This window comes from Anolis carolinensis, chromosome 5 (assembly GCF_035594765.1).
Source record: "Anolis carolinensis isolate JA03-04 chromosome 5, rAnoCar3.1.pri, whole genome shotgun sequence".
In the NCBI taxonomy this organism is placed as follows: domain Eukaryota; kingdom Metazoa; phylum Chordata; class Lepidosauria; order Squamata; family Dactyloidae; genus Anolis; species Anolis carolinensis.
Genome location: NC_085845.1, coordinates 97,572,160 through 97,586,762, shown reverse-complemented (window position 1 = coordinate 97,586,762; position 14,603 = coordinate 97,572,160). Strand labels below are relative to the sequence as shown.

General features: G+C 41.5%; 1 protein-coding gene across 7 annotated transcripts in view; it reads right to left on the bottom strand.

The window, feature by feature from the left end:
- The window catches only part of LOC100556446 (proline-rich protein 5), a 224,284-nt gene that overhangs the window by 139,053 nt on the left and 70,628 nt on the right, over positions 1-14,603 (bottom strand). For 6 of the 7 annotated variants that reach the window (XM_062981962.1, XM_008111399.3, XM_008111398.3 and 3 more), the window contains 2 exons: positions 10,098-10,236; positions 4,239-8,733 (listed from right to left, as the gene is read on the bottom strand). In XM_062981962.1, the coding sequence (XP_062838032.1) occupies positions 8,180-8,733; positions 10,098-10,236 (693 nt within the window). In that variant the 3' untranslated portion in view covers positions 4,239-8,179. Of the gene's footprint in view, positions 1-4,238; positions 8,734-10,097; positions 10,237-14,603 lie in introns of those variants that run through there. The other variant, XM_062981963.1, reaches the window with a different exon arrangement.

Sequence of the window (14,603 nt, the reverse complement as noted above, 5' to 3'; positions counted from 1 at the left end):
AGGCACAGCATAAAGACTCCAGCAAAGCACAAAATCCACTGCTTCTGTATGTGATCCTATGGAGCTGCATCCTTGGTCAGTCGTCTTCAAAAACAAAAACCAGCCTTTGTTTTCAATCTGTCTCTCCCAAACTGCAGCCTGTTTTTCCTTCTTTTCATAAATATCTAAATTACACCAGCCTTGACTGGGGACAGATGAAGGTCTTATTCTGGCCCATTCAGAGCAGAAATGTGCCATTAGCTTCCATGGAAACACATCATCCAAATATCCAAGGCCATTTATATGGCTTTGTCAAGTCCTAAACTCCAGCTAGGTATTATCCTAAAGCAAACTGCAGTGATAATTCTATTCAAAGAAATCTGATTTTCCAGCCCATTGTGCTAGCATCTTACTGCAGCACTTCTTGATAATAAAAAATTCCAGGAAATCTGAATTACTTTTATAGAGATAACTAAAGAGCATTTCTATAAATCTAATGTAGCATACTTGCTATGCCAGTTATATTGGATTGGTCCTTTTGTAATGGGGCTAATTTATATAATTCTTAGAATCCAATGTAAAAGCTTTCTTTGGATTGAACGACTTCATGGTGTGAACTGTTTAATATTCTTCCAATTGTGTTTACCTGGAGACAAAGCTAGGTTAAATCTTTATTTCCAACATGCAAATTCTCTGTGTACAGCAATGCTATTTTTAATTATGCACCGTGCGGATGTTCCCCAAAACAACTGTTCTATAGTTCAGAAAGACCTTTATTGCAAGTGGATTCTGCTGATTTGTTTTTAAGTAGATAAATCCTATGCGACTGAGTTGCATTCAGGCATGGCATTTCTGCCTGCCCACTGACTTTACTTGGCACAATGGTGCATTCCAGTGGCCAGTATGGATAGTAGCAGTGTGTCTTTCTTGTTTAGGCAAAAGAGAGTGCTATGACAGTATTTGTAATGAAGGTTTCTGAAAACATCTCTCTCCAAGGCAGGATTCCAAGATAAGCTGAATGAAAGGGAAGTGAAGAAGACCATTAGATACTGGTAGAGCAGGCACAGAGAAAGTGCAGTTGGTAATTGTAATCAATAGTCATTAGCATTTTAAAAGCCTCAATTTCGCAGTGCTTCAATTAGCTGAAACTGAAACAGGAAAGAAAACAGATTAGTTCAATCTATTGAAAATATGGCAGATTGGAGAACAAATGAGTACAGGGAGGCAGCAAACAATTCTGCAAGGTAGATTTTTCTTTGTCTGCCATAACAAGCAAAAAGGAATTACATACCCAAAAGAGAACCAATACCAAGATGTTAAAGACAATTTACATGCATTCATCCCCATGCATACAAATATTACCATATCCTTTTCTCCCTCCTTGGAGAAGCACCTGCTTAGGCCAGACCCAGCTTCCACTGCAGCCTGCCAACACATCAACATTTCCAGAATTCCAAAACTCCAAAATGCACCCCTTTCCCCTAAGAACAATGCCAAGGATCAAACCCCTGTTTTCTATATAGCAGAACTGACTCCCTGCAACACATCATGAATCCCAAATGCACTCCTTCTTCCCATGAGAAAAGGAGCCCAAAAGAGACCAGAATCCTGCTTTCCCATAGCGGATCTGACACATATACTATGTCTCTCCTTCCCAATGGAGCAGAGCATAGCAGGTGAACAGCGACTGTCTGGGTCAGTCCTTGGAAGCTATAGGACACAATGAATGCTCACACAGGTAATTCCGTGGAAATGCTTTATTGAAGTCCTTCTTGCCAAGATGAGCACAAAGCTGCTACTAATCAATTTCCGCCCGGATCCTAGCATATCAAACTACTACTTCCCCCCAGCCCCCCTTCCACATTCACACTTATCTGTCGATAGTCCTTTCCCAGGCTTGAAAACCAGATCATGGCCATAAATCAATCCTCCTAGCCAGATGGCTCCTTATCCTTTAGGCTATCTCCACCCCAATTGCTTTTGGCAGGATGGGAATAGTTCAGTTAGTGTGAATGCTGGCCGATCACATCCCGACAGTCTGTCACAATTTCTGGATTGTCATAAGGTCACTTATATAGCAATATTTTGCTGATTATGTTCCCAATTTGTAAATTAATGATAGACGTTTTCCATCCTGGAATATCCCGGCTCCATCTCAGTTTCCTGGACCAGATGTTAATTCCTCTTTATCAGTGTTGGCCTTGTGTTGACTTCCTTCTTAACAGTTGTAAACATTTACTTAACTTGATGTAAACATTTCTCTTATCATTGTCACAGTTCTTGAAATAGGGATGAAATAGGCTGGTTTTCAGTCTGCTTCCCTTTCCCAAGGCAAGAGTCAACCACTGTAGGAGAAAGAGATGGATGGTTCTCTGGCCATATAGAGGAGGGCTGGATAACTTATTGGTTTTCTGGGCTGTCCTATTTTAGGGCAGCAGTGTCTTACAGAAGCATGACCTCCACCTGTGTGGTCAGGCTCCAAGATAACATTGGCTCCATATAGCTACGGGTGTTTTGCTATTACAGATCTCAGAAGCTACAAAGGCATACCTGAGAGAACAGTGCATAGAAAATTCCACAAAGAGATGTAACATCAAATAGGAAACATTTATTACCACACAATAGCCATTACAAAAAAAAAATCCGGTTTACTCCTGAGGCTAATTTGCATCAGAAAATTATGTGGCCATGATAGCTTTTACACAGCTTGGGAGATTTAGCCCACCACTACCACCAATTTTCTCAGGCTTTGTTCATATGTGTAAAAAATTTCTGAAGCACCACTGCCAGTTGGACTTGTCAATCCTGAACTGATGGGACCAACAGCTTGACTGAATGTAAACAGCTTCTAATACAGGCAGTTTCCGAGTTACAAGCGACTCATAGTTAAGAATGGGGGTAAGACAAAAAAATTGAAAGAAATATACACCTCAGAAGGGAAATTTACTCCTGAAAGAGTTATGAGGAAAAGGGTTCTCAGCTGAAGCTTTATCCCCAGACCTTGTTTCTGGAAGCCAAACTTTTCCAAAATCCAATTGTCACAGGGACAGAAAGTGAGGTGAAATCTTCTGAACAGGGGACCAGACAGCAACCCAAACCCCACAGGGATGTTAACCCTTTCCTATGCTATCCAAAGCTAAAGAATATATAAATACACATACACACACATACTTACAAACAAATTCAACTTAAGAACAAACCAACAGAACCTATCTGGTTCATAACTTGAGAACTGTTGGTATTTTCAAAAGCAGGTGTATTGGCTGAATTTGGAGGAGTCTGCTTCCGAGGAATGCAATCTGTCCTAAATTTTTTGGCCCTCCCTTTTGCTCCATTCCCTTGCGACTCCCCATGAGGGATGTAAATCTTCCCCTATTTCACTCTCACATGTGAGAATTAAGTTATGACAATTTTCTCTTCGCTGCAGAAAAAACATATATTTTCCATACCATTTTTCACATATTCCAGAGGAATTATTCTGCAGAGGACATGGTGGTTTTGTGCATTAAAATTGTTTTCTGCACCAATAAGTTTCCTGTGAAAGAAAGTGTTTTCTGTGCAGAATATATCCTCTGAAATGTTTTGTGATGTTTGAATACTGGAATTAAAATCACACAAAAATCTCACTAATGTATTAATTCTCCCAAAGTTTTTTTTTTTACTTTTATGAAACTCATTTTCCCACTGGTGAACAATTATTCACTGTGCATTATTCTTCAGAACAGTATGAATAATCTCACTATAAGGTAAAGGTAAAGGTTTTCCCCTGACATTAAGTTTAGTCATGTCTGACTCTGGGGATTGGTGCACATCTCCATTTCTAAGCTGAAGAGCCGACATTGTCCATAGACAACTCCAAAGTCATATGGCTGGCATGACTTGTACGGAGCACTGTTGCCTTCCTACTAGTGTGGTACCTATTGATCTACTCACATTTGTGTGTTTTTGAACTGCTAGGTTGCCAAAAGCTGGGGCTAATAGCGGGAGCTCACCCCACTCCTCAGATTTGAACCATTGACCTTTTGGTCAGCAAGTTCAGCAGCTCAGCGGTTTAATCTGCTGTGCCACCGGGGACTCCTAATCTCACTCTATCATGTGGTTAAGGTAGACCACTTTCTCTTGTATCGCAATATATGCATGTATTTTAGGCTAAACAGGATTTATTCAGAAACATGTTTCAAAGGTCCAAAGTATATCTGTGTTAGTCTATATCAGAACACTCCACTAAAAGAAGCCCAAACTTAAAGCTTTTCAACATGTTAAAGATAAATACATTTTATTAGGCATAATCATCCATTGGCTGTTTCCCATCTCATCAGATACATGATTTTAAGAGTTCAATTACTTTTAACATTATTCCAGAAAATCCCCAAAACTGTACTGTATGGGTTTGTTTGCATTTTTAAGACCTTTACTCCTGAAAGATGTTCATGTTATTTCTGACATAGAAGGTGCTGCAAGGAAACTAAAAAGCAGGATGCAGATGAAGTGAGATTTTAAGCCACAGGATCATGAGGTAGATGCTGTGCCTTCTTAGAAAAACTGCAAGATCTTGGATCAGTGCAGCCAAGTAAGAATCTAAATTGGTCATCCAAATGTTGGTCGTGCAAATATTGCTGGATCCCAACTCCTATTATTCCTGGGAAGCAGTTGTTAGAAATGGTGTGGGCGTAGTCGGGAAGGACGCATAATTAAATTTCAATTTCTTCGCAACTTTCCTTTATGGTGTGTACATTACCTTCATTATAGAACAAGGCTGGGAATAATGTAGTATTTCAGATGCTGAATTGCAACTCCCAACATCCTGAGCCAACATAGTGAGCCAACAATGGTGAGTTATGCAGTACAATATCTGCAGGGTTTCATGAAGCTCACCTGTAGTTTATAAGAAGGAATTTGTTCTGTCACTTGCAGGGGTTAAGGAAATGTGTGAGAGAAGAAGAACGGAAGAAGGAGAGGAAGAGGAAAAAGACAGCAACGACTACAAGTAGGAGAAGTTCACCATGTTCCCATAAACATTTCATTAATTGCTACCAATGTACATACATGAAATGAAGTAACCAGCAACCTCATCATACAAGGGGTTTTTGACTACTTGCTCCTCTTTTGGCCATGGAGCCATGGCCTTGCCCCACTGATGGCTGAAGTGGCAAGGAAGTATAACAAGAGGCCTCCTCACCAATAATGGGAGATAGGTCATCCCAAGGAGGAGGAAGGATGCATGGGTCACTGTGAGGTGCCACACGTGTCCTCCGTTTTGCCACTGATTGCCAGCAAAATGGGAGGCCTATCGTTATGATGAGTTCCCAGGTCAGGTAAGCCATTCTTTCCCACTTCAAGTTTTATTACAATGTTTATTGCAGGCAATCTTACTGCAACTTGACACCATTCTACTAAAATTTTGCAATATACAGTATGTCACGACTAAATCTCCCTTAAATTCATGGCCCAAAGTTGATCACTTTACTTTCAGGTGAACATTCTGCTGGTGCATTTGCTCAGAGAGCTGGGCTAGATAAGTGGTTGCTTCCACCTCTATGATTTTATATTCCCTTGGCAAACAGGTATGACAAGAAAGTGACAAGAGCGCACTTCCATGTAAGTAAAGATGGAATGAAGCCAGTCATTTTTACATGTATATACACAGAATTATAAATGCACATAGAAGATAATTCCAGCCGGTGAGCTTTTTCTGCCAAGGAAGGAAGAACGCTTTAGGAATGGGTGGATTAAGTGCTATCTCTTCCTTTCCTCAGTGAGGAATTTTTGGGGAAAATTAAAATTGCTATTCAATGAGAAAAAGCCAGCTGGTGCAGTCAAGAGTTGTTAATACATGAAACAAAGTAGACGAGAGGGCAGGAGTGAATATTATCCACTACCCCTTTACTATATATAGAAGTCCCTGAAATAAATTTGGTGCACGCAATTTTGTGCATCAATTTTGAATCAGAAATCTGTATCTCTTAGATGTAGGATAAAGGCAATGCTTATGTCAATATTCAAAACAGAAACTCTCATGTCAAACAGTATGCAGCAAGAATAGCAACCCAATGTGCCACAATGAAGGGCCAGTGGGAAAGACATGTGACTTTTCTAAAGACCCAAATTCTCACTCTAAGTCAGTAGTTCCCAACCTTTGGTCCTCCAGGTATTTGGGACTTTAGCTCCCACAATTCCTAATGGCTGGTAAACTGGCTGGGATTGCTGGAAGCTGAAGTCCAAAATACTTGGAGGGCCAAAGTTGGTATATATAAAGTAAGAATGCTTTCAATTTCTATGCATACATTTGTAATTAGGCCCTCTGGGATAAGCAAAATGCCTTTTTTGGTTATGCTCATGAGAAAAGAGTCGTATATTTTATAAATTATATTAATTAAAACAATCTTTTATCACTTTTGCAAAAACAAAAAAAAACCCACTCAGACTTTCAACCATGTTAGGTAGCACACTATTTCGTGTTTTCAAACTTCAATTCAAGTTAATAAAAGGAGTGTCAATGTATGGAGAAAAAGTACAGTGGTCACTACAAATTACCAGATGCTGCAGTGTTCTGGTAAACCTTTTACAATTAGAACAAAAACATTTTTAAACCTATGGAAATGTTATCATTCAAAGCACAATTTTTGCTTGTACATGGACATCATAAAAAATGAAGGAAGAAGAGAGAGGAGCTCAAGGAACTCCCAGCTCATGAAGGGAAATATGACTATTGCTGAACAACATTTGACAAAAGAAACTGTCCTTTCTTCAGGAACTTAAATAGGCAGTAAGAAGCATTCTCAGGTGTGTGTCTGATGCAGTTTCACACACACATGCATGCTCACTACACAATGACTACAACACTCATGTTTACTTGTGAATGTGACCAGGATGTTAAGATTACACACAATACATATAATATTCACATCACTGCATATTATTTAAAACTTAATGGCTAGGAGGTAACTGAGGTCAGTCTTACGTCCCATTAAGACAATGATTCTCAACCTGTGGATCCCCAGATGTCTGGCCTTCAAATCTCAGAAATCCTAACAGCTGGTAAACTGGCTAAGATTTCTGGGAGTTGTAAGCCAAAACACCTGGGGACCTACAGGTTGAGAACCACTGCATTAAGACCTAGAAGGCCCATGTGAATTGCAATCAACTTGTCTTATTGATTTCAATGCAGCTTATTCAAAATGTTTTTAAACTAAATTGTGGCTTTTAAAGGGGTCACATCAAACCCTCTGTAATGTCATTAGACATTATGTAATCCAACATCATTCCCTTTATTTGCTTACTCATCCTGCATGGCACTCTATCCAGACTGCTTGCTTGTACTGCAACAGAATTTTGGATTTCTATCATGTCCCAATAGTTCTAATTTTCCTGAAATTTTCCCTTGTACTTTGTGCCATATGTTGAACTATCCAGCTGGGAACTCTCAATGCTTTGGTGCAGATATGTCTTCATGTCCAGTTCATACTCTTCCATTCAGAATGAAATCCTCTTCCATTTGCCTGGGTCCAACAATACACTGATAACATGTATCTTTGAAAATCATAGGGGGTTGAGTGAATTACTTCCTAAACTAGGAACTATGCCATCAGCTAGTTGCATGTGGTTCCATTTACTGATTTGTGCTTCGGTGTAGGGCTCAACAATTTTGGAAAGAGTTCCAGTGCCATATAGGTAACATATAATTCAGATCTAAGTGGCAGGTGGGAAAAGAACCATTGTGGCCAAGCTTTGAAGCAAGTGTGCCATTAACTCAGTGTTTACTACAAAACATGCAGGAACCCCAGTATTTTGCCTTTAGTCCATTGAACCTGGAAAGAGGAGCAGTCTAGCTATAGAACAGCTGTGATGTATTACCCTCAAATTCATCTATCCCAAAGCCTGCTGCTTGTGTCCCACATGGCATATATGCTTGTGTTTGGTCTGTGATGGAACTATTTGTCATTTTACTTGGCTTGCAGCTGTAGTCAACAGAGAAAACTGTTCTCAATATCTAAGATTCAGCGGTTACCACCATTATCCACACCATGATTATCTTCCCCCTCTCATGTTCCTCTAAATTTGAGGGGCATGCTCTTTTATCTGAATTTCTTTTGCTTAAGAAATTGCAGATGACCCTCCCAAGTCACCCACATAAAAGATGTGTTGTTGAATTTCAAGGCTTCGTTCCTAAGTTCAAACTTGGATGTTTATCTAGAATTCTTCAAACAATGCTTTGCCTACTGACATCCACATTGTACCCAGATGAACTGGAGCAGCTCTGGCCAAAATCAATGAAAATCCCATCTGAATCTGACTCAATAGACTCCAAAATCTGGTCCACAATAGTCTCAGGGCTGGCAGTTGGGGCTATGGCAATCAAGTCTGAGTCCCTGGCCAACTCATATGCCCTGCTTTGGTCATCTCTTGGGTAGAAGAGTCCCTTTTGTTGCTCCACAGCACTGAGGTGGTTTGAGCACTGGGCTGAGCCTGCAGAAAGGCGCTCTGACTCTCCTGACTGTGAGTTCTTCATGGTGACCATGGAACTCTTGGAGCCATTGTCCGTGATGGTTGTGAGATTTGAGTAGCCCTGTGCTTCTGTGCAGGAAGTCATTTCAGACACAGAGTGTCTTCGAATACCTGTGCCATTGGGAGGGATTCCTTCTGTTTCATACTCAGCTACTGGGGTCAGCAAAGGATTGTTGTAACTTTTGGATCTCACCACAGGGTTCTTCGCAAGAATGTCCCCGGATTTAGAACGTCGAAAGTAACGCTTCTCTGAAAATAAATAGAGAGAGAATATTTAAAGACATCATAGGTAAAGGTAAAGGTTTTCCCCTGACGTTACGTCCAGTCATGACCGACTCTGGGGGTTGGTGCTCATCTCCATTTCTAAGCCGAAGAGCCGGCGTTGTCTGTAGACACCTCCAAGGTCATGTGGCCAGCATGACTGCATGGAGTGTTGTTACCTTCCTGCCAGAGCGGTACCTATTAGTCTACTCACATTTGCATGTTTTCGAACTGCTAGGTTGGCAGGAGCTGGGGCTAACAGCGGGCGCTCATTCCCCTCCCCTCCCGGGATTTGAACCTGGGACCTTTCGGTCTGCAAGTTCAGTAGCTCAGTGCTTTAACACACTGTGCCACCACCAGGGGCCCAAAGGCGTCGTACACATTACAAGATCCGAAGGGCTATAGTCAAATAAGAAAAGCAGACTGTTCCTGAACACCGTTCACATCTCCGTCCACTAGAGTATGTTCTACTATAATTTGTTGACTCTTTCAGTGTATCAATTCATTCTTATCTTCTTTGAAACAATTTATATAGGACTTAACAAGTTTTTGGATGAAAGACCATTGTATCATCCACATCCTTTTGGCTTCAAGAATAGGAAGGATCAGCAGGATTTTTTCAGAATGGCCATTAGGTGGCAACAGTTTAATGCTGTCATTTGCAATAGAGAAAATGCTTCTCTCTTGGTTTCTTAAAAAAAAGTGACAAATTCTTTTTAAAAAAAATATTCTGAAGAAACAAAGACTTACAAAAGCAGCTGCCACTAGACTTTGATTCCTGGAGAAACAGAAAGATGGAGAACAAGGAAAGGGGACACGAGCAAAACTCCTGGGGGGACTTGCATTGTGGTCTATTTGGATGTCAGCCCAATTATTTAAACAGAGTATCTGCAGAATCTATTTAACTGCACTTCTTCATAGTAGCATATCTGGATTGTGTAGGTGCTGCGGTTTGTATCCTTAATAAGCAGGGAGGACAAAACAGTAACAGAACTGAATCCAATAATGTTTTCTGAGATCCACTGATATTAAATTAAGTTTGTCTGCTATTTTCACTAGAAACTATGGGGGGAAACAAACAGGTAGCTAATTGATCTCACTGACTAAGACTTCAAATATGCATTGTATGCTTACCATAGTTAAGCTTTAAAGTTTCCCAAAATATGAGACAAATCAGCCGATGTACTCTGCTCCCCTCCCCTAACTATACACCTTCACTAGCCAAGGTGAATTTCCTAGATAAGATGGATGTGGGTTATCAAAGACACGTTTTTGGCTGGGAAAAGTTCACTGAAATAGTTTCTATGTCTGCAAATAAAATGTATGATCTTAGAAGTTTGCATATATGTTACCTAAAATGCATGAAGAGTGTGGGATAGTCCCATCACTGGAGTATAAGCCGTATGTACCCAAATAAGGTGAAACGACCTTCTGTAACAGGACCTCCAATTTTAAATAGTCTTCAGTTACTCCTTTTGATTCATGAACCCCCTGAAAAAATGGAAAAACACATTCCCATATTACAAAAAACACTGTAATATTTGAGGCTCAAGTAATTCATCAATGTAAAGTATTTTCCAGGATGGAAGGCCATACTGCTGCCTTCTTGGTCTGAATTCACAGAAGGATTGTACCTTCTGGTGCAGCATTGTCAACTTTGTTGTAATGCTGCTAAAGTTTGGTGGTGCGGCCAGAGCAAAGCTACAGTAGACAACAACAAAACATGATTTCCTTTGATAAAGAAATGTGCAGGGAACATATGCCTTGATTTAAACAAGAACTGTGCAAAGTAGAAGGATTAAGACAATGCAATTATGCTTTTAAAGAACATATAAGCTTCCTATACATTATGTTTTCTGAGTAGTTTTAAAATCCACAATACCAAATTAAGTACCTACTTACACCAATCGAAAACAAAGCAAGTATACTTCAATTGATGGTCAGTTTTAAGTGTTGGCACAGAATACAACATGAACTGCAATCACTGTGTCTGTGATAGACTTCTTTTATTTATCTGCTCCTGAGTAAATATGTCTTTTCTAGGCATTGTCTAGTTCCTCCAGTGCAAATATCAGAGTTTACACTAAATACACAGGATATGTATTAGAAAAAGTTATTCCAGTGTGGGGCTACTTCACACAGAACAAACATTTACTGCCAAGCACAAGAGTCACTACCTTCTTCAGTTCTACCCAGCAGCCTTCTACATAAGACATGCATCATCTCATTATCCAGGATGTAGTAACCAGTCCCATAGTCCCCAAGTAAGACAGCTCATAAAATGCTGCATTGCTCCCATGGTCCATTAGATGTCACTGTAGTGGAAGCTTGTATCACTGGAGTGATTTAGAGGATTCACTCCGGTTTTTATTTAGCAGAAAAGCATAGGGACAGGCCCTCGCCCTTGAGTATCACCCCTTTGGTGACGACCCCGTCCCTGCAGGCTTCTTCTTTCTATCCCCCAGCCTCTGGAGGTGTTTCTACTGAACTCTTGCTTTCTTCAATTTAGTCCTGTCAGGGCTGAGCCTGCAAAGAACCATTCGCCAGGAGCTGCGGTCATACCAGTTCTCATATGTTTTGAGGCAATTATTTCAAGGGCACTCGGTTGGCTATTGCAAGTAAAAATCCCCCCTCCCAAAATTAGGTAGGAAAGTTTTATAAAACTTGCCTTTTGTTGGTCCTGCCATATACCTAATAAAGAAAATACGCTAACAATTTTTGTGAACCTATTTGCAACAATACTTTAGTTGTGAAGGGAGAATTGTGACCTGAATTCTGAATCTGCTGATGGAAAAGAGCAGGGGAGCTGAAATCTCAAAAGACATTTATAAATGCAGCAACCAAAGAGTTGTATGGGACCCTCATGCTTCAGAAAAACACAATTAACTCCATATAGCTTTAGAGATGCCTGTAGGGGCTGTTTCAAAGATGAGAGCTTTTGAAAATCTATGCAAATGTTTTTTCCTCTTTGATGTTTTATTGATTATTTCACAATGTGACAACAGACTCGGAGGTGATAAAGACCCATAGCAAGAGCTTTAAATGTGCAATGAAAACACTGACACATTATTTACAGTCTTTCAGGACTAATGTTACACTTTTAGTGAAGCTCCATTAAAAATAAAAAGAGACATACACAGCATGGCTGTGGCATGAAGGAATTATGTCTGCTATAGACTAGGCATAGAACCTTTGCAGCCTATCCGATAGGCACCTGGCCACACGTTCCCTTCACTGTCAAGGGAGATGTCAATCCAATTGTCCCAGAGTCCTCAGTTGGGGGGCATATAGCTACTGGTTCTACTCCAGCTGCTCAGCTAAACAATCAATCACAAAAATAGGTACACACTTTGTCAGGCCCAAAGTGAAAGGAATGGTTTCAGGGCCCATTTTATATACCGTACTCCTTACCCATTATTTTCCTCATGTAATCTACCAGATAAATGTCTTGTTGAAGGCTTTGATGGCTGGAATCACTGTGTTGCTGTGTTTTCTGGACCTCAGAATCTCTGAGGATGCTTGCTATAGATGAAGGCGAAACGTCAGGAGAGAATATTTCTGGAACAGTCCAGAAAACTCACAGCAAACTACCAGAGAAATATTACACTTTAGTTCAAAACACATTCTCTCTAGCAGCATTTTCAGACTATCTCAGGAACTAACTTTCTTTGATCTGATCTATTTATCACATCAGATAATAGATTCAATGTATGTGAAATTTAATCAACAGGAACTTGGATGTCTTTATCTGGGAGAATCTGTGACTTTAAACAAGAATTGTAACTAAATAATGCAATTAACAGCCAAGGAGGGAACTCCTAATTATGTGTAAAAACAAAGGAGTCAGGGGGTCTGAATTTGTCTATGTGACCCTTTTGTTTCAGAGAATGGAAATCTAATGGCTTGGGAATAGGATTTTGTTATATAGTAGCAAGGGTTTATTTCTTATTTTCATTACACTTCAAACTCCCTTGTCTGCTTCTTCCCCAGCATGTGGTGTGATCCAGTGCTATATTTCTTTTTCAGAAAGTGGAACAACATAATGGTTGCTGAAGTTTATCTAAGTGGGTCCTGCAATATGTTGCATTCCCTATGAAAGGTGCTCCTGTTGGACACTAATGGCAGTTTGAAACAGAAGTCTGTAGAAGAGCATTCAGACAGGAGACAGGGGTGAAAAAATAGCTCAGGTTTGCTCCAGATGTGATTTCTATTGTGTACCTTTCAGTCTAAGAACAAAGCATACTGCAACTATAGTATATAGGTGTGAGTGGGGAAGGGAGTTCTAGAGACTGGAGCATCCCTGATAGGATAGTGTTTAACCTTAAGGTGTGCATTCCCAAAGTATTTGCCATACATTACTAAAGGCTTAAGCAAGCTATGTTTCTGTCCTTTTGTTCTTGAAGATCCCATGGCTGATCTTGACCCACTGAGCGGGGAGGTCCAGAGCCAAGGGACAGCCACTGGGACGGCCCTATCTCGTGTTCCCTGTTAACAGAGGCGGTTTTACCGCGAGGCCATTTAGGAGCTTGCCTGTGGCGCCACAATCCCGGGGGCACAGTAGCGCTCCTGCATGCCCACGCATGCGTGCATGCATGCGTGTGCACCCCCGCCTTCTTCTCCTTCAGCCTGGCCCCACCACCTGCCTTCGGGCCTTCGGCCTGGGCCCAGCCGTGTAGACAAGCCTGCCATTTCCACCACCCCGGCTGCGTCAGCACTGTTTTGTTCCGGCGGGCAGCGGCTGCACTCTTCTTCCCGCCGCCGCCGCCATCGTGGACCTGTGCGTGCTCCCGCCTGGAAGACCGCTCCATGTCATTGCCATGGACGGTGGAGACGGCCCAGCCTCCCCTCTCCGCGTGGTAAGGGTGATTGGAAGCCCCACATGTGCCCACCCCATGCACATAGGCCCATGCCTACTTTTTTCCTTTCACGTGGTGTCGTCTCACCTTCCCCTTTCCTCTCACCTACGTGACGTACATGACGTCTCGCGAGAATTGCAAGCAAGCACCAACGAAGCCAGTGGAGCTGTGTGTCGTCACCTCGCCACCCTGCCCCACCCCTCGCGAGGAAACATTGTCAAGGTAACCAGCAGTAACCACACTGACGTAGGGACTCACTCAGGCAGTAAGCAGTGCGCTATCTAGAGATACAAAACACACACATATACTTATGTGTTATCGAAGGCTTTCATGGCCAGAATCACTGGGTTGCTGAGTTTTTCTGGGCTGTACGGCCACGTTCCAGAAGCATTCTCTCCTGACATTTCACCCACATCTGTTGCAGGCATCCTCAGACGTCTGTTGGAAACTAGGCAAGTGAGGTTTTATATATTTGTGCAAAGTCCAGGGTGGGAGAAAGAACTCTTGTCTGTTGGAGGCAAGTGTGAGTGTTGTAATGAATCACCTTGATTAATGAATCACCTTGATTAATGGCCTTGCAAGCTTCATTCCTGCCTGAGGGATGCCTGCCATAGATGTGGGTGAAGCGTCAGAAGAGGATGCTTCTGGAACATGGCCATACAACCCGGAAGATGCACAAAAACCCAGTGATTCCGCCATGAAAACCTTCAACAAAAAATCTTTGGAGTTGTTTCACAAAGGTCCTTTCCATGCATCTGACTAAAATCCCACATTACCTGCTTTGAACTGGGTTATATGGCAGTGTGGATTCAGATAATCCAGTTCAAAGCAGGTATTGTGGGTTAACCTGCCTTGATATCCTGGGTTATAGAGCTGTGTGGAAGGGCCCAAATTCTTTATCCTTCTCTGCCAAAGGATGCTGGAATGTGTCCAGAGGAGGGCCACATCTATGCCCGGCATCCTCAGAAGTTGTGAGGTCTATTGGAAACTAGGCAAGTGGGG